This window comes from Patagioenas fasciata, chromosome 1 (assembly GCF_037038585.1).
Source record: "Patagioenas fasciata isolate bPatFas1 chromosome 1, bPatFas1.hap1, whole genome shotgun sequence".
In the NCBI taxonomy this organism is placed as follows: Eukaryota; Metazoa; Chordata; class Aves; order Columbiformes; family Columbidae; genus Patagioenas; species Patagioenas fasciata.
In genome coordinates, this window is record NC_092520.1 from 175,084,576 (window position 1) to 175,109,657 (window position 25,082).

General features: G+C 40.2%; 1 protein-coding gene across 3 annotated transcripts; it reads left to right on the forward strand.

Annotated features, from left to right (window-relative positions):
• Positions 1-300: 300 nt before the first annotated feature.
• ST13 (ST13 Hsp70 interacting protein) lies at positions 301-23,967 on the forward strand. Of its 3 annotated transcripts, none has more exons than XM_065844993.2 (12): positions 301-489; positions 6,281-6,338; positions 7,392-7,461; positions 7,573-7,643; positions 8,145-8,211; positions 8,780-8,864; positions 10,891-11,001; positions 12,359-12,461; positions 16,456-16,572; positions 17,274-17,337; positions 18,519-18,601; positions 22,203-23,967. In XM_065844993.2, exons 1-12 carry the CDS (start codon positions 380-382, stop codon positions 22,329-22,331), a joined length of 1,068 nt encoding a protein of 355 aa, XP_065701065.1. In that variant the 5' UTR covers positions 301-379; the 3' UTR covers positions 22,332-23,967. The 3 variants fall into 3 exon arrangements, with proteins under 3 accessions (XP_065701065.1, XP_071657709.1, XP_071657707.1); XM_071801608.1 differs by lacking the exon at positions 301-489 and adding an exon at positions 891-996; XM_071801606.1 differs by lacking the exon at positions 301-489 and adding an exon at positions 5,046-5,180.
• The last annotated feature ends 1,115 nt before the right edge of the window (positions 23,968-25,082 follow it).

Below are 25,082 nucleotides of genomic sequence, written 5' to 3' on the forward strand. Positions count from 1 at the left end.
GGCGCCCGGTGCCTCCCGCCCCTCCCCGCCGCCAATGAGCGGCGCCACACGGGCTTAGGCGCCCGCGGAGGCCGCCTGTCTCGCCCGGAGGGGAGGCGCGAGGAGGGACTCGGGTTACAGCGAAACTCTGGCAGCGGGGGGACGTGGGCGACAGCGCCAAGCGAGGAGGGGGACAAACGCCACGCCGGGCAAAACTCAGCCGCCAACTTCGCTTCTAGAACTTTCCCGCCGCTGCGCGGCGGCGGGGCGGGGCTAGGCCTGTGGGTGGGCGGGCCAGGCAGGAGGGGCGGGGCCCGGCAGGAGGGGCGGGGCGGGCTGGAAGTGTTGGCGGCGCCGCGCGGCGGTTGGGCTGTAACTGCCGTTTGCCTCCTGCTCCGCCATGGACGCACGCAAGCTGAGCGAGCTGCGGGCCTTCGTCAGGCTGTGCAAGCAGAACCCGGGCCTGCTGCACACCGAGGAGCTGGCCTTCCTCCGCGAGTGGGTGGAGAGGTCGGTCACGGGCCGCGCCGCCGTTGAGGTGGCCGTGAGGGGTAGTGGAGGGGGAGGGGTGGTCTCGCGCGGGACGCGGTGGGGTGGAGGGGGCACGTGTCGGCGCACGTCCCCGCTACGTGGCTGGGAAGGGGCGGGGTGGGGGATGCGGGTGTCACCGCTGCGGGTCCGGTCCGGTCCCGGTTCTCGGGGTCTTGGCTGGGGAGCGGCCCTGGTGCGCTGCTGCTTTCGCGCCAGTGCCTTTCTGCCGCGCGGCGCGGTTACAGCTCGAGCCTTAAAAAAACATGTTTTGTTTGTGGTTCTTCTTTTTTTTTTTTTTTTAACTCGTTTTATTTATTTATTTTAACTCTGGCTATTCCTGTTGTAAAAGCCTCCCCCCCGGCCATCTCTGTGGCTCAGCTTTCCAGGCTGGAAAGCCCCAGAAGTAATACTTAAAACCGAGCTAATTCTCGCATTATGCAGCAGAGTTGGCTAGCCTGTCTTGAAAGGAGCCGAGTTTGCTGGGAGGTGAGTGGCGTTCATTTGCATCCTGGTACCCAAAAGCATAAAATACCTGGTGGTTTTAACAAGCGGGATGGTTCCTTTCCAAAGCTTATTTTTTTTCCCCTTCAAGTTCCACGTATCAAGTAGTTGAAATCTTGTTCCCCTGTGAGGCTTTTAAGACGTGCGTTAATTACACTGCAGATAGTCCCTCTGTGCACGTGTGGCCTGTATGTAGCTGTTGTTTCTCAATATAAAGGTATCATTGGGTTCCACTATGACTGCCCAAAACCACCAGGTTGGAAGGAGTGAGGTCCTTTGCTGTCTGCAGGGAACTCACAGAACACCTGTATTCAGCTAAGGTTTCTCTGGCTTTCAAAGCTACAACACTCGCAACTCTAAAGGTCTCTGAGAAGTGAGGAAAGCCCTTGCAGATACACCTTTTATGAAAAGGGAAGTGAAAAGATTCTGTCTAGTGACAAACTGGGATTTGTTTTACAAAATTTGCTTTAAATTTTACTCTGAAAGTATTTTAATTGTATTTCCTGCTGTATAGATCTTGTAATTAGCTGAAAAAGTAGTGGGGCTTTGTGTGCATGTAGATGTACGTAGGGGCATTTCACAGTATGTCATATAATGAAAAATGGCTAAAATTATTTTTTTTATGATGATGTTTTAATTTTTTTATGCATCTGAATATTAGCATGGTTGTGAAACTACTTCTATTAACTTCACTTATTTTTGAGGTACTGACAGTAGCTGCACGTATACCTAGGAAAAAAATGCATGTATGTTTTGTCCTCCTGCAGGTCTGTAGTTGCTTTTGATACTGTGTAGAAGACTTCAGAGTGCCTCACCCTAGGTTACTTTCATTCTTCTGTTGTGTAATTTTGAAGGTGTGAACAGGATATTTTGGGAGGGAGAGGAAAAACACTGACTTCTTTTGGCCAGGGAAAGCATTAGGGGCTGGAAAGGTGGTCATCTGATTTCTGACTTTCTCCATGTTAATGGCTCTGGCTTCCAGATTAATTTTGAGAGGTTTTATTTGGTTAATAAAAGGGCGCCTGTATTAGAAGTATAAAAATTAGGTTTTGAACTGTGGCATTTTTTCCGTGTAAAATCTTCGCTGATACCTTTATCTCAGAAGTTAAAAATATTTCAAAATAGAAGCTCCTGTAGCTCTCTGAAGTTTTCTGGTTTTCTTCACATATTTGAGCTGAATATTTAGGTAAGTCATAGATTTGGATACTTGGAGTCGTAGCCAAATTACTTTTCATGTCAAACAGAAAGTCTGGTGAATTCTTTCCCTCTTCCATTCCATATCTGTGCTGTTTGCAGCACTATTAAGTGCATTTATAGGGCCGCCTTGTTCTTTGGAAACTGCTTGAAACTTAGCATGGCCTGGCTTCAGGTGGAAATAAGGGGTCTGGTATCTCTGGCAGGTTTACTGGTATTAATTTGAAAGATATAGGTGTAGTCACTAAAGTAATGTTGCGAGTGATTGCAGAATAATGATTAAATTATACTGAAGCCCGTCATTAAATTTTTCAATGAAAATTCTGTTGATCGATTTGATTATTTTTTTCCTTAAAGCTAATGATCTTAAATTATGCTAACTGCTCATAAAACCAGAATGAGATGCTTTATTTCTGACTAGCTGTTAATATTGCATCATGCAGTTATCTTCTTTTCTATATGGATGCTTTTTGTATAGAAAGCATACGCTAGTGTATGACCATGTTTGTAAAGTGTTTTGACATCTGTCTTAGTCATGCCTGGTTTTTCATAATTGCATTAAAAAACAAATGTTTTGACTTGAAATGTTATGGAATGAGTCATCAAAGGGAATATGTTTTGAAAACCTGTAACTGAGCAAAGAAACAATAGCAGTCCTTGAAAGGAAAGCACAGAATCCCTGATTGATCAACAGGGCGTTTTGCCTTTTTTTTGGTCACTGTTTTGTTCAGATTTTTTGACCCTCTTGAATTCGTGATAATCCAGTTTCTCTCTAAGGATAATGTTGCTGTTAGTGATGAAAGTAGACATAGAAATATCAGTTGCAGTTCTTCTAGCAAGTCATAAAAGCAGCACTTCTCACTGTGCTGAGTGGAAGCATAGCGTCATTGTTGCAGTGGAGTCCTGGCAGCTCTCAAAAGTTGTTAGTGGATTTGCACAACTCTGTTTTAGCACAAAGGTTTAATTTAAAATCTTTGCGGTGCATGTGTGCCCTATTTATACAGCTCAGTACCTGCCTTTTCTTGCAAGAATGCCTCATATCTGTATATTGTTGAGGTTAAATACATCTCAAACTTTGCACACCCTTGCTGTGTGTTTAATTATTGTAATCAAATACTGGTTTAAGGGGTGATTTTAGAGTAACTTGCCTTCAAGTTGTTCTGGGATTGTAACTGTAGATTCAGTAGAGGATAACTTATAGTAAAAACATTTTCAAGGACTAGGAGTGAAACTGTTGAGCTTTGGAAGTTCATTAAATACTGTATTTTAAAATGTGTGTGTATATATTAGTTAAACATTTGTTACAGACTGTTCTAAGCTTGGATAGTTTTTGAGGGAGTGTGAAGAGAGGCGACTGACCAAGTTGTTTCAGCCCTGAGATGGTTCAATGTGTCAGACGTAAAATCAGCTGATCTTGAGACAGATAATTTGGAATTGCTCTAGAATTTGAATCCTGTGGGGTTTTTTAGGTTGAGCTGTTCTTAAATACAGTATTGGAAGCTGGGAATGTTGTTGACCTTTTTGAGTTACACGGTTTAGAGGGTTCTCAGTCTCTTTCTAGTAAACCAGGCTTTGAAAGAGTCTTACTGTGTTTGTGTGTTTGTTTGTTTTGTTGTTGTTTTTTAATAAAGGGTTGCCAACAAGCATTAGATGAGTCTTGTGAGCTTTGTGTTAGCCTGGGTTTTAGTTATTAGCACTACTAAAATGCTTCAGAATTTGTAGTTCCATTTGTGCAGGAGAAGTTTCAAGACTCCCTTAGGCACTCCCTGCAGTCCTAGAGAGAACTTTTATTTTTACAGACTGGTAGAGGATTATATGTCTTACTGTCAGCCTACAAGGGCAAAAATTTAGGAGGAATGGTTACTACATGTACTGTATTTTTTTGCCTACTTGTAGAATGATGAATAAGACAGTTGTTTAATCCTTGTAGTGTAACACAGAATAAGCAATGTCAGCATTCCAGGGACACATCTAGATTTTTGCAGTAGCTTCAGAAGGTGCCTTTTTTTCAGAAGTTGTGATATTTTTTTCTTAACAATTTATCCTTGTAAACTAGAAGTGGTATAGTGCTGTTTGTTTGCCTTTTGCTGCAGGGCCTGGTGCCAGGACCTGTCAATCCTGCCACCTCTTCTTCCCTCTTTACCCTCTCTCCCCCAGCTCATCCCTGTCCCCATCCTATCCCCCCCATCCAGGTTTGTTTTTAGCCAGTTTGGGGCCTGACTGTGAGATGGTGCTGGTGACAGGTGGTAGGAAAGAGGGGAGAATGGGGCTGCAGCAGCTGGACTGAATGAAGAAGCTGTAGGATCTCATCCTTCAGATAAAGTTTTATGTTGCACTAATTCCTGAAAGCAGATACTCTGCACCCTGCCAGTTCCTCCTTCCAGTTTGCCCACTGCCTTCTCCTCTCCCCTGCATCATATCTAACCACTTGCGTGGGACCCCAGGGAGTTGGTCAAGCCTGTTGCGTTGACAGAAATGTTTTTAGTTTTGTTTTGTTTTCCCCTTTGGAGTGCCTATGGCCAGAGCAATATAAAACTATTAGTAGATGAGAACGTAGGGCAGAGGATGGATGGGAATGGTAGTCCTTGTGGCAGCCTGCCATTAGGTATGATGAGATGTTGTATGAAACAGAAATAAGCCAATGCTTATTTCTGGCTGCTGACCAAAGTTGCTATAATGTAGAAGTTTATTCTATATGAAAAGAGTGCTCCTTAACTTGTAGCTGAGGAAAGGCATGAATATTGCAATACGTAAAAGAAATGGAATAGTTTTCTAGACAACAATTTTTTGCTTGAATCATAGAATGATTTGATTTGGAAGAGACCTTAAAGATCAGCCTGCAAGGGAGCAAGGACACCTTCCACTAGACCAGATTGCTCAAAACCTCATCCAGCCTTGTCTTGAACACTTGCAGAGATGGGGCATCCACAGCTTCTCTGGGCAGCCTGTTCCAGTGTGTCACCACCCTCCTCATGGTGAAGAATTTCTTCCTTCTATCTAATCTAAATCTACCTTCTTTCCGTTTAAAACCGTTACCACTTGTCCTGTCACCACTTGCCCTTGTAAAAAGTCCCTCTTCAGCTTTCTTGTAGGTCCCTTTTAGGAACCAGAAGGCTGCTACAAGATCTCCCTGGAGCCTTCTCTTCTCCAGGCTGAACAACCCCAACTCTCTCAGCCTGTCCTCATAGGAGAGGTACTCCAGCCCCCTGATTGTGACCTTTGGACTTGTTCCACCATGTTCATGTCCTTTTTATGTTGGGGGCCCCAGAGCTGGAAGCAGTATTCCAGGTGGAGCAGAGGGGAGAATCACCTCCCTTGATCTGTTGGCCACATTTCTTTTGATGCAGCCCAGGGCACGGTTGGCTTTCTGGGCTGTGAGTGCACATTGCCAGCTCATGTTGAGCTTCTTATCAAGCAATGTCCCCAAGTCCTTCTCTGCAGGGCTGCTCTCAGTCCATTTTCTGCCCAGCCTATATTTGTGCTTGGGATTGCTCTGGCTCATGTGCAGGACATTATGCTTGGCCTTGCTAAATTTCATGAGGTTTGCTCAGGCCCACTTGTGAAGCCTGTAAAGGTCCCTGTGGATGACACCGCTTCCCTCCAGCATGTCAGTTGTACCACACAGCTTGGTGCTGTCACGTAAGCATTTTAGGCAATTAGGGTTCTCTTAAGTTGTTTGATTTCTGTTCCAAAAGCAATTCTATTTTTAGTAATATCTATAATAATAATATTTAGCTTTGACTTTAAACATATGTTTTAAGGAGAAAATCCATTTTAGCCAAGGAGGCGGGTTTTCTGTGTGAGTAAGGGTGGGAGGGTGATATGTGATGTTCATGACTACAAGTCCCAGTGGAGTTCTAGGTGGAAGAGCCGACAGAGACAGTGTGCGTTATGCTGTACTAAGAGAAGTCTGCTGAATGTGTGCTTTTTATTTGCTGGTTTTACAGTGAGTTGGATCGTCGTGTTATGTGTCACAACAGAATGTGGAGATGATTTGCAGGATTTGAATTGACAAAATACATGCCACTATTTTGATAATCTTACTATTTTTTCTCTTCTCTATTTTGCCTAAAAGCATGGGAGGCAGAGTACCACCTGCTCCAGCCAATGCCTCCACACAGGAGACAAATAAGGTGAGATATGAAGAATCTGTCATTGAAAACTAACATTTGGACTCTTTGCAAAAACTACTGAGCAGGAGAGGGGTAAAAACTGGTATCAGTTTTCACTCAAATAGGGTAGGCAAATATGCCAGGGTGGGTGAGTGTGGCAGTGCAGTCTGAAGCCTGCCCGTTGCATGACATACATTAATTGTTTCGGATGGCTTCCTAGTTTGTTTCAAGTGTTATCATGCTCCATTTCCCTTATCCTGAATGCCTGATGCTCTGTGTGATGCAAGTGCCAAATGAAGTCTAGATTTCTTTTTTATGTCCTCGCTGTTTATATACCTCGTCTGTAGTCATTAGCGGATTAAATTTTAATCTTTGCATGAGAATAAATGTTAGTGAATTTGATAGGTAATTAATTGAACAGTTGAACCATCAGCTCTGTAAGGCAGTATTGTGGAAGAGTTTTTTGTTGGCTTTTGTTTGTTTGAGGAAGATAATGAATTTTTTTTTTTTTTTTTTTAACAAGACAGTGGATGCTGTAATTACTGGCTAGTTAGAACTGTATGGAGCGATTGTGTAGTGATATGTAGTGGGTGTAGTCTGTGACAGAGAATATCAAGACAAGCAGCTTATGTCTGTGATAAAGCAGGATGTGCCAAGTTATGGGATTCAGAGGAAATCAGTAATGTAGTTAGCAGTTGAGAGGAAAACATTTGACAAAACAGTCTAACTGTGCATAAGTGGCAAATATCTCTGACCTTGGCAAATGAAAACAATATTTTAATCGTTGACACCAGTTTCTTGTTCACTGCTGAAGGACTTTAACTTAATTGTATTAGAGAGAATTTGAAGGACAGGTTTTACCAACAGTAGAAGTTCATGAGTCAAAATTTGGCCTCCGAATTATTTGCATGCATGATAGACTTAATGTGAGAGGAGAAATAAGAAAAACTGTTTAGCTGTAGAGGTATTTGATGCTTTGAAGATTAATTTTGGATGTTCTGATGCTATTTATTAGGGTGGGACTAGAATATCTGTCAGAAATAATGTATGCTTATAAATACAATTCTCTTTCAGGGCAAAGCAGAGGAACAGCCAGAGGAGCCAGCTAAATCACCTGAACCAGAAAGTGAAGAGAGTGACCTAGGTGTGGAAAACAGATGACTTTATCACATTTAGTCAGTTAAGGCATGATTCTGGAAATCCTCTCTCTGTTTGTAAATGGAGCTTGATCTTGTGTTTTGTTTTTTTCCCCCAGAAATTGACAATGAGGGAGTGATTGAACCAGACAATGATGACCCTCAAGAAATGGGAGATGAAAGTGTGGAGGTAAGCACAATATTTTCAATGTCTGTGGCAATAGGAAAGCTATGGAGAGGTTTTGAGTTTAGTCAAGGTTAGCAACTGAGGAGGGGATGAGTATTGTATTAGCAAGGTAGCCAGCTATTGCTGTGGCTCTTTTTCTCCTAAATAGAAAACTTACTGACTTAAAACCACAGTCTTATTCAAGGTAAGAGTCCATCAAAAAGTTCAATGAGGAAAATAAGTCAGAAAACACAAAAAAATTATCAAAACACCTGTGAAAACTAGATATGTAGAAGTATACCATTATTCAATTTTTCTTTTGAGCGTTTTCTAGCTAAAAATAATGGTGGCTAATGTCTCCAAGCTGGAAGCAATTTTTTTACTATGATTTTAATGCAAATTAAAAAGATTCTGGAATCAGAAAACTGCAGTTCCCTTCTTTGGCACTGTCTTAGCGTGGTAATTCTGGCCTGGACTCTACAGCTTTTGGGTTTTGTGCATGTTTTTAATTTTCTATTTCTTTAGGTAACTGAAGAGATGATGGATCAAGCTAATGAGAAGAAGATTGAAGCAATGAATGCTCTAAGTGAAGGTGATAAATTGCCTTTTGGTACATATTCAAGGGCATTAGGTTTAGTCCTCCTTTTGAAAAAAGAAAGGAAATATCTTGGACCATTTTGAATGCTTTCAGGGAAGAGAAAACCCACTTCTGTTGGATACCCCAAACTACCTAGAACATGAAAGCTTCTTTAAGTACTGTCTTCCGAATGTAGCTGTAGTTTTGCTCAGGGATAATGAGATACTGTGGCATCTTAATTACAAATTGATGGTTATAGTACTTCCCTGCATATTATGATTAGTGTCTCTAGTGGTTTGTCTTAGTGCAGTAAGAAGCTATGTAGTGAGGAGGTGACTTCCTATTTGATTGCATACAAAGTTAAATGTACAAATTTAACTGGGAAAAGTATTTCCTCCCCTCCAGCATTAATTTTGGAGTTTGTACTTCAGTAGCATAGCAAGAGGGAGAAATTGATTTTCCTGTGTTGATAATCTTCCATTTAAGAAGTGCCTAGGGACAGAACACCCTGTAAGGCAGGTTTGGCAATTTAGATGTAATTACATTGCATAATGATTGAAACTTTACTGCTCCTCATATTTAGGTGAACTTCAGAAGGCTGTTGACTTGTTCACAGATGCCATCAAGCTGAATCCATGTTTGGCCATCTTATATGCCAAGAGGGCAAGGTGAGTCACTAAAAACTAGTGATTTATATTTCTGCCTGTTCAGTTATTTTACTGAAGGAACCTAAATATAATGGTAACCTGAGGATTTATGTAAACTTAAACCACATGAGGGAAAGGGAAAAGTACAATTAATGCATTTTCTTCTACATGGGATTAACCAGATTTACTGAAACAGCCATATAAAGAATCTCGATAATAGAGTAAAAGAATTATGTTACAAAATGCATTACAGTAATATGGCTTTTGGTATGTTGAGTTAGAATAATGCTGGATAACAAACATTTGTAAAATCTGAAGATTATTCTGGCATTGAGAGGGTGATTGAAATCATGTCTTGTTTTGATGCAAAGTAAATAGTGGATCATGTGAATTCTCTCCCTATTGTACCTGCCCAGTGAATTTGTTCACTGGAAAGTAGATTTGTTCTTGTTCAACAGTCTATATTTGAACAGGACATACTATTTCTCAACCCATTCAATATCCACCTTACTGCTAATTACATGTACCAGGCTGCAGATGACACATTTGGAACATTGCCAGATTTGAAGTGTGATAGCGCTAACTTCATAATGCACAAACATATTTGTCTTCATCATTCTTGATGAAGGCTGGTCAAGTATGGGCTGCAGAAGTTATCACAGATTTTTTTTTTCCTTGTTTTACACAAAAAAAAACCACATTAACAATGGATGATGTGGTAGTTCAGTGGATCTTTTTCATAGCAAGGTATAATTCAAAGAAATGTTCTACTTCTGCTGACTTTTGTGATTAATTAGTGTCCTTTAACTGTTCTATTCTACTATACCTTAACTGGTACGTGCCTTGCTATTTTTTCATTTCCATATCAAAGTTTTTGCGTGTACTGCCACTTGTGCACTTAATAAATTATTGTTGTTGCTGTCATAGTAGTATTTTTAAAGCCTCTTACAATGCCATAATGTCTCAGGACTGGGATTCTGTTAGGAAAAGTTTAAAAGTTACTTCAATTTGGTCTATTGTAGAAATAAGCAAACAGTATATTAGGATATTGTAAAACATGCAGTGTAACAACAGTGCTGAAGTGCTGTGAGTAATCCATCTTGGGTGGACTTGGCTTTTGGTTTGGGGGGGTGCTGGTGTGACTGGGAGGCTGGGGGATTTTGTGCAGCCAGCAGCCCTGAAATGTCTCTCATTGGCAAGGTGTAGCTTTGAGACCATTTAACTGGCACATTGTCTTCTAGAAACAAAGAGGTGGACAATGTGTAACTTTGTGCTTGCTTAATAACACACCTTAATGATGAAGTTACTTACAGGCTGATAAATTGTTTTCAAGTAGATTTAAAAGGGCAGAGATTCTGACTTTGAGTATCTTGAATACCAAATACTTTTTAAATTCAGGATTTTTTTTTTTTTTCAGTGTTTCCTACAGAGATTTTTAATTTGAAGTGCCTGACCCTCTTAAAGTACTGTCCTACTAGTTAATCTGCTATGCTTGTGCATTGTAAAATGTGCAGTTATTTCACTTAACTGACAAGGGATTAGGGCTACTTTCTGGATTTGAGCTTTTGTTTTGCCTCTTCTAGTTTTTATGACTCATCTCCTTTTGTAGTACCTGATTATTCTAGCCATTCATCCTGTATGATAACTAGCGCTTTCTTTGTCTTACTGTTTTAAATACTATAGTAATATGGCATGTATAATATTAATGTTGTTTTGTTCAAATTGCTGGTTTCCATTTGCTATAGGTTCTAAACACCATGGAATTGAACAGTACTTTGCATTTCTGTATCCTCTCCTTGTGCACTAAAGTTGTTCTTGCTGGCAAGGCTCTAGTCTGAACAATGAATGCTTTTGTTTCTTGCTAATGGTTCACCTGCAGTGTGTGGGGGAAACTAAATTTTGGTGACTTCATTATCACGATGAAATCTTTTTGCACTCAGCTCCTCAACTGTATTCTCTTACTAGCGTGCCTGTTAGTCATCCAAAATTACTTCCAGCTTAAGTTAGTAACTTGGTATTTCAATACGTACAATAAATGTTCCCACAGTGTTTTTGTGAAACTACAGAAGCCAAATGCTGCCATTAGAGACTGTGACAGAGCCATCAAGATTAATCCTGATTCGGCACAGACCTACAAATGGAGGGGGAAAGCCCATAGGTAATGAACTGTACCTATACTTGGTATTCTCTTTTCTTACTTGGGGGAAACAGTTTTGTTTATGCGTTCTCTCCTTCTCTGCGTCTCTGAACTGTCTGTTTGGTACATGAGAGCAGTAGCTCTGAGGCAAAAAAATTGTACTGAGTGTATGGCTTACAGGAAAGAAAGGATGATGGTAATTTATTGATGGCAATTAATAATAATATTTCTCGTGCTACTTTTTTTAAAAAAAAAAAATCTTCTCATGGCTTACTGCTGTTCTAAATAACATTTGCCAAAGATTCTAAGTTCTAGGACTATGGGTTTTATTTGTTCGGAGGTCTTTTGTTTTCACTTAATTAAGTTTTTATTTACTAACCTGTAATTCTTAAACATTTTTCTGCTGACCTTATTCCGTTAGATCCTAGAGCTCTTTATATAGTAAATTAAACTGCATAGTTATTAAGGGAACTGTTCGTTGCAATTGAAGAGTGGTATTAAGCAAGCAACATAGTTATTTGAAACAGCATTAGGCCATTGTGCATCCCCCCGAAAGTAAAATTAAACTTTTTTTTTTAAATGACAATAAATCAACCAAAACCAAATAAGGTGACAGTTCTTACAGTCTGTATAAAAATGACAGCAGTAAATGCTAATAGAACATTGTTTAAAATGCGCTTTTTAAAAAAAAAAAAAAGTTCTGAAAGTAGCTTGTTAGTGTCTACAGTTTTAATAAATGGCATGGAAACTAAGAGAAGACTGGAGCGTAGTTTGGATTAACACCTTTTCCTGTAAGCAGAAGTGATTTGACCATTTAGGAATACCACCATTTGCTTAGGTTTTTGATTATCAATGAATAGTTAAGAAGTGGACACGGTAGCTTGTATGATCCCTTCAACTAAGACATGGGGTATCCAGTTAGCTAGGATGTTTGAGTGCTGAGTAAAGAGGGTCTGCTTAAGCTTGAGGTAGTAGTGGTGTAGACTTGTACAGAACACTGAACATGTAGTTTTACACATAATGTGTCTCTAGTGATGCAGAGCATTTTTATTAGTGTGCTTCATGTGTTTAGGTAGGGTTCCTTCTCCCTTTTTAGACCCTTCCTCATTATAGCAAACAACAACACTACCTGATTGAGGGTTTTTTACCCTCGTTGTTAAATCAAGCAAATGTTTTTTTGAGATTATGAAGCAAACAAGTATCCTTTAATGGCATGATGGTGTTCAGGTTACAGAGAACACCATGATTATTACACTTTCTGTAAGTCTGTATAGATGCAGATAAAAATAATGAATGCCACGTAGTTGTAAGTACTATAAAGAACTATCAGAGTTCAGTTTGCTTTTCCCTCTGAATGTTGGTGTCTTCTGAATTCCAGACTTCTGGGTCACTGGGAGGAGGCTGCTCATGATCTCGCACTTGCTTGTAAACTGGATTATGATGAGGATGCTAGCGCCATGCTGAAGGAGGTGCAGCCAAGAGTAAGTGGGGAGGCGTGATGGAGGTCCCTTGTCTATTTGTTTGAGTGACATTGCTTGCTGCTTTCAGATTCTTCCAGTATGCATAGTCTTGTGGGTTCATGTGTCATCTGACACTTCAGACTGAGTTTATAAATACTTCTGTCTTCAATCACAGCTGTTTATGGCTGTGTGTAAAGGAATTGAGTCTCTGTGTGTTGTGGTTTAAATCCAGCTAGCAATCTAAACCAAGACAGCCGCTTGCTTACTCCCACCGCTTCCCCAAATAGGGGAGAAAATCAAAAGAGAAGGGAGAAACTGATGGACTGAGATCAAAACAGTTTCATAAAATAACGAAATGATACTAATATACTACTACTAATAATAATAATACCTGTAAAATGGAAATAAGAGTATAAAATAAAAGAGAACTCAATGCAATTCCTCACAAACTCCATCCACACTGAGTAGCCAGTCCTGGGAACAGAGCACCCTGGTCCTGAACAGCCAGTCCCTGGGGAAGAGAGAAGGCGGCAGAAAGATCCAGAGCCCACTGCAAAATGGCAGAATGGCAAAAGACTGAACTAAAGGAACTCATGAAGAGAACTCATCTGCAACAGAGCAGAACAAGAATGGGTCTCCCCAGCCGGAAAACCCAGCTCTCATGAAGCATGATGCCAATGGCAAGGCATGTTCTCACTGATCAGCCTGGGTGTCAGTCATAGTCTGTCCCATCCACACCCCTCTTCCAAACTACCTCACACCTGTAGATAGAGAGCCCGGAAAGATATTGCCTCTCAGACAACAACTAAAGTAACAGTTTTTACAATCTCATCGTTCCAACTCAAAAGCACTGGAAAGTTACTTGAAGAAAAACATTAATTATTTTGCAAGGTGTTATCTTGTTCTCAAACTAAATCCAAGGAGTTGCTGTGTGAGCTACAAAAAAAGTTTCTACCTTCATGAAGAAAATTAACTTGGTTTCGGCGAAACCAGCACATTGGGGTTGGGTATGTAACTGAACTATGAAATAATATGTTCCTTCATAAAATCTTAACAACCTGAAGCAGTTAAAGTTTGCCAGGCATTTTAGAATCTAGACTAAAAACATTCAAAAGAGCAAGAGAACACTGATAATGGATGTTTTTTTTTTTCCCAAAGATGTTTATGAATTGATCAAAGCTTCATCCTAAATGTGTTTTACAAAGGAAGAACTTTGCTGTGATTTGTGCTTTCATTAGTCTGCCCCATGAGGGCAGCATTATCTGTGCAAGACTGGTTTTCAGCATTGACCCTGACATTCTTCTAAGGCAGAACTTCAGTGTAACACGTATAAGACTGTTGATAGCAGGCTTTCTTTTTCATCTGTTCTGCATATTCCTGTCAAGTGGTTGACAGATCACAGATTGCAGCTGTTGTGTTAGATTTACACCACAAGGTTTGGGGGAGGTAGAGGCAGCAGGGCTGACCTCTTCTAACAAGAGGTGTGGGGCTGTCCCTTTGTTAGATGGAGCCAGTTCCAGTTGCCTCCAAACCAGGCTCATTGCTGGTGAAAGCTGAGCTGGTCAGCGACGTTGGTGCTGCTTCTGTGATAATGTATTCAAGAAAGGATTAAAAAAATGCAGATCAATAGCTGTGAGAGGGAAATAAAGAAATGTGACAGAAGCAACCCTGCAGACACAGAGATGAGCAAAGAAAGGAAGGGGAGGAGGTGTGCCAGGCATGTGAGCGAAGGTTCCTCTGCAGCTCATGGAGAAGACCATGGTGAGGCTCGCTGTCCCCCTTGAGCCTGTGGAGGTCCATGATGGAGCAGATACCCATCCTGCAGCCCATGGAGAATCCACACTGGAGCAGGCTCCTGGCAGAAACTGCAGCCCACAGAGAGAAGCCCATGCAGAACCTGTTTTTCTGGCAGAAGCTGCAGCCCACGGGGAACCCATGCTGGAACAGTCTGTTGCTTAAGGACTCTGCCCTGTGGGGAGGACCCATGTTGGAGCAGTTTGATGGACTGTCCTATGGGGGGATCCCATGGTGGAGCAGGAAAAACGCGTGGGGAGGAAGGAGTGGCAGAGGTGTGGTGTTATAAACTGATGACAGACCCATCCCTCTGTGCTGCTTAGGGTGCAGGGAGGAGGTGGAAGAGTGGGGAACAAAGGAGTGAAGTGAAGCTTTAGGAAGAAGGGGGCTAGGGGAAAAGTGGTTTTAGTTATGTCTCTTTCTCATAATCCTACTATATTTTTAATTGGCAGTAAATTAATGTTCCTCGTGTTGAGTTTGTCCAAGATGGTAGTGGATGAATAATCTTCCTGTCTTTATGTCAAGCCAGGAGCTTCTCCACCTTACTTTCTCTCCCTGTCCTGTTGAGGAGGGGGAGTGAGAGGGTGGCTTAGTGAGCATTGGGCAGCCAGCCAAGGTTAACCTGCCATATGTGTGAACATTCCTGTGTCTAACAACTTCAGCCTTCAGTTTTTTTTGTCATGTCTTTGTAGAAGACACTGTCTCCTACAAAACAATAAGGACAACCATCTTAAACCCTATTAGTTGTTTGCATTGGAGACTGTTGATCTGTAGTAAATGTAATTAGGTCTTAATCTTTCTTGTAAGAAGTATACTTAATGCTCGGCTGAGGGGGAACCTTTTATTTCCCAGTTAATCTACCTATGCACAGAAACAGCAGAGTATGTCTGTGATACATTGAGTTGTAGTTGGCAACTGTGGACATCTGCATGTGTAGCTCAAATTAAAAAAATGTATGGTCTTTTCATGGGTGATTTTTTTAATCTTTAATAAAGGAAGATGATCTGTTCATCTAATCTATTCAGTTCCAGCTTTCCTAGTGCTTTTTTGTTTGTGGCACTTCTAGCTGAAAGTCCAAGTCAAATTCTATAAATGCTTAGTTCATTAAAACAATGAAAGTCAAAACTTTGGAAACTCTTTATGCTTCATTTAAAAAACAAATGAGAAAAAAGCGCACTTACCTCTCTCTTAATGAACTATTGAGTGGCCAGTACATCAGGTTCTGATAATGCATACTGCATTCTGTATCAGCCAGTCCTGCTGCCTGCACTGTGCTTTTCTCTGGCAGATGTACTTCAAGAATGATGTGATATGGAATGAACATCTTCTAGCTAAAATAACTTGTATTGAAGCTTAACTACTTAAAACAATTTCTTCACTTAAAGAGTATTCTGAAAGAACAGAAGAGTACCTGTAATAATAGTAGGTAGTATCTCTGTTCTTGAACCTTGATTTTTGCTGTGTGTTTTAGTTACATGGTGATGCAAGGTAACTATCATACAAAACTTGTGGAATTATGACCCATTTTTTGTAATGCTATATAAGGATATGTTTCAGGAAGGCAGCGCTACAGTTAGTTTTCTATTGTTATAATGAGCCTTGGGGAGTTAATTGCTAACTACTCTCTCTGCTGGGGCTTGTACATTTGATAGACTTGAGAAGAAGCTAATAACAGGAAGCAAATTTCTTCCTCACCAGCCGTTTCTTGGTTTGGGTCAGGAATTCTTTGGACTGCTTATGTCTAGCTGTATATGCTGCAAAGGCATCTGGAACAGCAATAGCACTACCTGCAGTGTGTGTGCGCAGGGGGAATGATATTTCCCTGTTGTTGTGCTAGTGAAAATTCCCTTTTCTGGGCCAGTTGTTGGTTTTAGCCCTGAAGAAATGAATATTTCAGCATAAAGCACAAAGGGATGTAGAATTATAATGTGTTTAGATTCTAACTATGATACAAGTCTCAGAGCTCTATAGCAAAAAAGTAATGCTGGAGTGCATGTTCTGGTGAAGACTGCTAGGACTGAGTAGACATGAATAACTGATTGCCATAGAGAGGAATCAGCAAATGGCTCCTAAAACAAAGGAGGTTTCAGGATGTGAAGTCAAACCTTGATTTTTAAAAACTGGTAAAAACAGGTGGTTACATTTACATGTATTTTGTATTGAAATATTTTGTGTGATGTGCTACAAATGTATACAAAATCTTGGTATTCCATTGTAACAGGCTCAGAAAATTGCAGAACATCGCCGAAAATATGAGCGGAAGCGTGAAGAAAAGGAAATCAAGGAAAGAATGGAAAGGGTGAAGAAGGCACGGGAGGAGCACGAGAAAGCACAAAGGGTGAATACTTAGGATTTCTTAACAATTTGGAGAGTGTCATAGTTATTTTGGTTAAAACAAATTGCAGAGAAGAGTTACTTTAAGTTTTCAAATAAAATTTTAGGGAGTTGGTTTCTGTCTTGGTTTCTTTATTACTTGACCAGTAATAAAATCTGGAGAAGAGGGCATTGTACTGCATCTGTTTTTATTGCTTATGACAAAAACAGGCCCTAAAATCTCTTACTAATATTGTATTTCAGGAAGTCAGTTATTGTATGACTGTGCCAGAATAGTTTTCATTTAAAGTGCTAATGTCTCCCAAAGTGGGAGGTTTTAAATTCAGGATAATATTTTACTGCTTTTCCTAATTTCCTGACACAGTTTGCTTACCTTTTCTTCATGCTTTACTTATATATTTTAATGTGTTGGGGGTGGCAGTTAGTTCTAAAAATGTAAGTTAAGGAGCTAAAACAAATCATACAGTTCATAGTCAGTAAAAACATATTCTGCATAACTTCTCTGCAAAAACATACTAAAGTAAGAGTAGAGTGCTGTTTCTTGTCAGTGGTTTTGTATCTAGTGCAGTGCTTTGTTTGTCGTGATAGCTGAGACTGTTTCAGGCAGGTATGCTATTTTTTTTTTTTCTCTTACAACGAGTTGAGCAGTAGAAAACGGGCTGTAGTTCCATTGCTTTTTGTGGAATGATGTGCCTTCATCTGCAGGAGGAAGAAGCAAGACGACAGGCAGGAGGAGCTCAGTTTGGTGGTTTCCCAGGTGGCTTCCCAGGTATTCTATTTTTAAGCACCAATATTTGACGCAGAGGTGATTGTTATTTCCATGCAGACTATAATAACCAAGTTTTTATTGCATTTGTTCTCAAGACAGGGAGAAAAAATATTTTCTGAAGTTTAGAACTTGTCTACAAACAACTCTTTAAGTACTAGTGGGCAGAGGGATGGGATTTTTCTTAGAGAACTGATGCTGGGTAGCAAATAGAAGGAAGGCAGAGATCAGTAATGATGGATAATGTAATGATACAAAGGTGTGATATTTGCTTAATAGTATGTGCTGAAAAAGTAGTATAAAAATGTTTTTTAAATTACACAGGGTGCCTTGGACCCATTCTGCTTAAGAACAATAGTTCTAGGTTGAAAATTGTGATTGAATATTAGGGAAATCTGTGCTGGTTGTAAGCTGTTGTTGACCAGAAGAGTTTCTCCAAGAAGGTAGTCCAGTTTACCTTATAGGAAAACTGTCCTTGAATAGTTCCCTGAAAATCAAGCTTTCCATGTTATTTGGGGGTAAAAGAAGTTGGGGAGAAACAAGGATAAATACTGACGCTCTTGAAGATTGGGATCTAGCTGAGGTAGGCTGTGTGCATGTTCCAGCCCAATCAGCTTGTCAGGAGAACCAGAGAGAGACTGTATCTGCTCTGCTCAGCACAGCTGGGGTAGCTGCTGATTCAAAAACAGAACTTCAGACATTTGCTTCAAGAATTTGTTTTTTCTTTGGTACAATTTTTTTCAAACCTAAATTTCTGCCAAATGTGGAATGTACCTGGGATGTGCTACTACTGATCTGCCTTCTTTTGCTCTGAATTGTTCACCCCAGGCATTCAGACTGCTTATGTTATTGAACTTGAGACTTACCTGATTTAAGTTAACCAGAAAAATATCTGCATCTGTGTACAAGGTACTAGAACCTGACACTCATTACAAGCCTCCTATTCAATTTGGTTAAAAAAAGCATGGATTAAGTGAGATGTAGGTCTTCACAGAAAGAGAAGGTAAAGACCTTGCTTTCCATTCAGTGGTGCAGCTGTAGCCTTATGGAAGACAGGGCTTTAGAGATGTGGCAGAGGAAGTGTGTTTTGGTCTCTTAGTGAGCCTCCTTTATAGATGAATTGTGTGGTTTTCATCATATATTATTCCTCTTCATCATGTATTCTTCTTGTCTTGGGTTTGCAGGTGGATTTCCTGGGGCTATGCCTGGAGGTATGCCAGGTCTCAATGAGATTCTCAGTGACCCAGAAGTCCTTGTGGCCATGCAGGTGAGTATTTGTTATAATCAAAGCTAAATGTTCTGAACGAGAGAACAGTGCCTCTGAGCTGAGGGAAGGAAGGAAGAAAGATGTGAACTTTGGGATAGCAATGGGATGCTTGCTTATTTCTGTTGTGAAATTCTTGCCTTGCATATGTGGCACCAGACTGTCTGGAATCAGTGTTAGCTGTTTTTCAAATTGATGGGAGCTTAATTAAAGGTGTCCCTCCCCCCAGCTCTGTACTTGCCTAGGATAGGAAAAACTATGTGCTGTATAGAGTTCATCTCTTTTGAGTCTCTCTAATGTTTATGGTTATTTTCCACATGGTATAGTTCAATTGCTCCTTTTTGAATGCACACGCATTGTGGTGAGATAATTATACACAAACAAAAAATGATTAATATTGTTGCAACACAACACATTACAATAATATTGAGATGAGAACTGTCTTTCTATGTAGAGGATTAAGTGTTTGGTTTAATTCTGCATCTAGCAATTTCTAAGTTTATCTTAAAAGAAAACTTAACTTCCCCAGTGGGCTTGATTAATTGCTCAATGTCGTGACTACTTTTACACAAGAAAAGTATTCCAGCATCTTAACTAGAACATATCCAACAACATCAATTCTAGGGGCAGGTGGGCTAGGAAAAATCTGAGCTATATAGTTACATTTGCATACTAATATGATCATGTGTAAAAGTGTGTTGTTACTTTCTCTGGATTGCTGTGGTTGAAATACAGTTTTTTTCTTGTTCCCAGCTCATTGAACAGCTATGATGCCCAGCTAAATAAAAGCATCACAGAGGGGCCCTTATTTGGTATGCCCTGAAACCACAAAAAAGGCATCACTTTCCATGCAAAAGTTCATGGGTTTCTGTAATGGTTTCTGGTGGTTTGAAACACACCTCTTGTGTAGGCTGCCACAGTCAGTAATGTTGACTTGCATCCAAACAATCAAAAAAAAATCCTATGACTTGTATTAATTACCTGGCTAATTTATACTGTAATAAAGGAGTTTGAAATTAGAGTTGCTGAAAACAGAGCTTTGAGGTGCAGCTAAACATTAAGCACTTGCCACGTGCCTTTAAGAATGCTCCATTGCATGCTGAGTATATGTACCCCAACATAGAGTAGGACTCTTGCAAGAGTGTGTGTCGACAGTGTTTCCTGGTAATGCAGGCAGGTTTTAACATGTAAAACCTGTCAGCAAAGCCTTGTGTCTCTTCCTGACCTCTTTTGTACAAAAAACTTTACATCTATATGTGATTTATTCAGCATTTCACCTATGTCTGCACTACCTTCTTTTCCTGAAGTGTCCAGTTGATGATGTTCTGGACCTTTCTGAATCAGCAGTGTAAACTCTAGCCTTAAAAGACAGTAGTTCGTACTGCTTGGTTTCTGTTCAGTGCAGCTATGGAATATGTTGATAGATAATGGTAGTTCGCAGCTATTACATAGGTTATCTGAGGTGTTACAGAAAAGTCTGCAGATACTGGATCACCCAAGTCTCTCCCAAATTGTTAATCTTAAGATACTACTTAACTGACAGTATGTTGAGGCTTTTCATAGTGAGCACCTGACTGCTGAAATTGGAGTATCCCAAGAGTATAGACCTTCTTCTCAATCTCTTTAGACATAGTGACTGTCATCTCATCATCTTCCAGGCTATTCTCAATGAGCTGGCATTGAAATATGCCTGTTTCTTTTAACATCTTGGTAAACCTTACAACTGTGTGTGTCTGAACATGAGTTAGATTAAACTGGTTATGCTGTCAACTTGAGCTTGTCATCTGTAGAAGGAACCAAAGAACCGGATGTGGCTACCTATGGACAGGTGTATAGAGGTTATTGCCCATAACTGGCATAAAGATAAGAATCTGTGCAAACTAGTATAAAAACATCTTTCTTGATGAAAAACTTTATTTTTATAATATTGATCATCAATGTGAAACCTTGGATGTATTAAACATTTTTATAAACAGTCTGAGATTGAAGGCTTCCACAGAGTTGCACGAGTACAGATTAGTTTACTTGTTATGAATTTATAGGACCATAAAACACATAGCGTAAAATTGGATATTTAACACTCGTTTAGGTGTGCTTTGATGCAAGCCAGTGACTAAGCTTACTCAGCTTTTTGTTCCAGGTTCATATACACGTGAAACCACAGATTTAACACCACGGCATGATCTGTTTAGTCACATGTGCTGTTTTGAAATTGGAAATTCAAGAAGGTTGAAGTTGTGAAAGTAGTCTTTTATTCTTTGTATAGGAATCCTGTAAAGTGGAGAAAATTTATCTAGTGTCTGTTTTCTGAACTTCAGCATCCTGTTTTCCATAGGCTTTGCAGATTCCCTTTATATGAAAGAGATATAAGAATTGTAAATGCTTCTAACAAAAGATAAGACTTGGCTCTTGGTTCCAAACATGCATAAAACATGACTGAACCACGTGGGTGATGTCAGTGGAGTCCACACCTCCAACTGCAATTTTGGATCAGACTTGTTAAACAGCTGTTGTCTGTGTCTGATGCTAGAATAGATGCAGGGTGGTGGGACTGTAGCACAGACAGCTCTGAGGACACTAGTTGGTTTTTGCTGGTTTCCAAAGAATACATCTGCGGTAGCAATGGGCTAGAAATCTAAGGAAGATTGTATCTTTCAGTGAGACTACTTAAATGTGCTAGAAAGAATGGCAAATTAAATTATAGCTGATGGAGATGATTTGTATTGGACATAATACACTGCTTTCACTTCAGCTGGATTAAAGAAAACTCAAATCTTTGTAGATGTTGCTTATAATGGAAACATTTTTCCAGACTGAGATGTAAAATCGGTCTATAGAAATTTATTAAAGGGCACGGTTGAAAACATGCACATGTAAAATGAGTAAAACTAACTCAATAGCAGCCAAAGGTGTATTAGAAGTGTGCAAAAAAAGTACTAATTCTTCTCATACTAAATAGAGAAGATGAAGTTGGTACCCTTTTGACTACTGACTTAAATGTATATGTGAATGCATTTATTAACTGCAGCACAATAGTGTGATGAGAGAGAACAAGATTCTCTTTGTTGTGATTTCTTAGAGGAGGTGGGAAATGGCTGAGAACTAGATGCATTTTTTAAACCCAAACATTACCACATCATCTGCTCACAGTCCAGCACATTAAAGTTTCTACTGTAGAAGAAACAGAGGTCAAAGGGTTGAGTAGCAGCTGTTGCTCTAAGGAGGGTTACCCTATCATTCATGCTACATACACACAGCTCCTGCTCCCTTCAAAATGCATTTGAAGATGCCTGAATAGAAATAATCCGGTAGGGGTGGCTGTGTTTGGCTTCTGTTTTGGGGAAAAAGCGCTGTTATCGCCCTTCTCAGACATTGCACTATTACTGTAACAGCTTCAGTAATGACTCTGGTGTTTACTGGTGCAGCATTTACAGCAGGCACTGTATCATTGTGTTCTTTTTAGAGACCTCTTGCCCAAAACTCTGCTCTAGTCTTGTCATGTTAAAAGCTGAACAAGACTGGGTTTGTGTTGGAACTATATAACCACTAAATTTTGTATACTTGCTTTATAAATGCCCTGATATTTTTGCTTTTTGTCCTGCAGGATCCAGAAATAATGACTGCGTTCCAAGATATTCTCCAGAATCCTGCAAATATGTCCAAGTACCAGAACAAACCCGAGGTCATGAATCTCATCAGTAAATTGTCTGCAAAATTTGCCAGTAAACCATAAAATCCCTGGTTCCTAAAAATCATATCTGAATGGAGAGGGTTGCATTTGGCTAACCAATGTTGCAATAAAACAAACCATTGTACCTCTGATCTTCTGAAGAAGAGAAACGGAGTGTTCTAAGGACAACTGCTTTCTAGTCCCAAGCATTGACTTGCTTCAATGATTGGTTTGTCACACTCAGATTATATTCAGATCACCTAGTTTCAACCATCTCTCCTTGTCCGAGAGTTGCAACCTTCTATTATAAGTACTACAGTTTCCTTCGAATGAACACTTCTGTAAGAAATTATAATATTCCAGGAGTGTAAGATAAAAACCTGCTGTTCTGTTGTTTTGTGGTTTTTTTAATTACTCTCAGTGGCAAAGAGGAAGGAACTTTAACAGTTGAAGTCTGTCTTAATCCCCTTAGGACAGAGAAGTTGGCCTAGTCACAAATAGCAAAGGTGGGACAAGTCTGAAGAATTAACTGGATAAAGGAATTGTCTGCTGCAAATACAAGTCCTTATTTTCTTTTTAAATGGATGACTGACTTTATATAGCTATTGAAATTATCAGTACAACCATGCTAGCTAGTTACACACTGGAAGTTCTGCAAATAATGTAATATTTTTATCACCACAACTGTGCAGCAAAGGTGTAATCCTATCCTTTGCACAACCTGGCATGAAGTATTCATTGTAGAGGCCACAGAAGTTTTGTTACTTGCTCAATACTTGTCCAGCACCTTTACGCAACATTTTATTTATCACTCTGGGTATGGGAAAGCAGCTTTACTGTCTGTGCTTGTGCTCTTGTTCTTTCCCAGTTGGCAGGTCCTCAACTGGTTGCACTTGCCCTTCCTTGGGGCCATGCTTACCAGGTTTCATCTATTTGGAAACTTTAGGGAAGGAATCTTGTTCCCATCACTACCTCTGTCCCACTGAAATGCAAGCCATCCAGAACATGTAAATGCAGAGTTACAAATCGGTGAAGGGGAGAATACCCAAAAAAATTGCAGCTCTGGGTTCTGAATCGGTTTGAGTCCTTACATGGTTATTGATTAACATTTCTCAACCAAAGTCCCACTGTCTGTTTAGAGGTGATGACTCTTCCTTCACTGCATATTGTAGTCTTCCACCTATTCTTGTATCCCTTTCCTTAAAAAAAAAAAAGCTGCTGTTGGTTCATACTTCCATGGTTTTGAGGCTTGTGATATGGAGGAAAAGGTGAAGTAACTGGAGCAGACAAAACATTCTTCTAACACTTGCAGATTAACAGTAGGGGTGTTCTTGAAGCAGTGTCTGTGCTGATATGTTCAGTTTATCTGCCAGTAAAGACAGCTGTTGCTTCTGTTTATCTTAGATAAAACATCATCTTTCTGTGGAAAAATTACCGTAGTTACCTTTTCACCACTTGAGTCTCAGCATTGTGTTCCTGTTTTCTAATTCTGTATCTTAAGTCATAACTGAGGTTACAATTTTAAAATATATTTGGATTGGTGTAGGAACTCAACAACAGTTGCAACAAATAAATCCCCAAATGCTTTTTCTCATACTAATGATCCTGCAGAATGAAATGTGAATCTTTTTGCTTAAGAAATATAGTTCCGAATACTTCTCTCAGCCTTTAAAAATAAAGTATGGTTTTGAAAAATAAAGCTTTCTGAGTTTGTGTAACTTTCTGATAAAACCTGTTTTGCTTAAATTCAATCTGAAAGTGCTTCAATTAAACTGTATGTATAACTTGTGATTTAACTTGGAACTAAGTGCTTAAGGGTTTGTCTTCATGACCAAATTAACTCAAGTTATGATTGAGCATTGCAGGGTGCCTGGCTTTTCGTCATAGTCTTGAGAGGAGATACTTGAAGTAGATAACCCCTGAGGACAGGCTGAAATGCATCTTCTTCATTGAGGCTGGTGCATATGTGTGGCACTTGAGTTAGAGCATCTTGAACATAGATTTTATTTCCTGCAGTTTCCTGTTACTCCATCTTAGCTGTTTGTGTCTGCCTACCCCTGTTTAGTCAAAAGTAGGAAGTTTCCCCTAACTAGTGGAAATGGTTATGCCTGTGTCCTGCCTGCTTGCTTACACATCAGATGCCCTTATTCAGAGCTGATTAACTCAAGAGAAGCGTTCTCCCAGATTTTGGGAGCGTTAGCAATCTAGCTGAATTCTTGTGATTCTTTGGGAATGCACATCCCATGACTCCCTTGGTGTGGGGGGTTTTTTGTTTTAATGTTGTCCAGTAAGTTAACTGAGGACATGTCTGGACCTATCAGTTCCCTAAGCGGGCATGTGGACATCCAAGCAGCTAAACTGATTTGAAGAGAAGTGCAAGTGCAGAAAGTTAACTGCCCAGGAAATGACCAGAGATTACAAGTTCCAAATGTGAGATACAAGAAACTATATGAGGAAGTTGTTTAGTGGTTGCTCAAGTATTTACTGGCAGCTCCTTCAGGTTATTTGCTTCCATTACAGCACACAGTGGGGTGGTTCTTGTAAATATGTGGCAATAATCAGCTTGGCTGACAATTTGACTGTGAACTCAAGCTGCCAGGGTGTATGAATGGTTCAGCCAACACCATGTGGTGTCTGTGGTGCTGGTGCAGGTGTGCGTTTCTGCCGTGTGAAGCGTCTTGTACTGCGCTGTTTGGCCAAGCCAGTGCCACCAATTAGAGGACCTGGACTACCAGAGAGAAGGATGTAAGCCTTGTAATTGTGTTGTCATCTGAAGTGTGAGTCTGTCCTCTCTGGTTCACCTGCTGCCCCAAA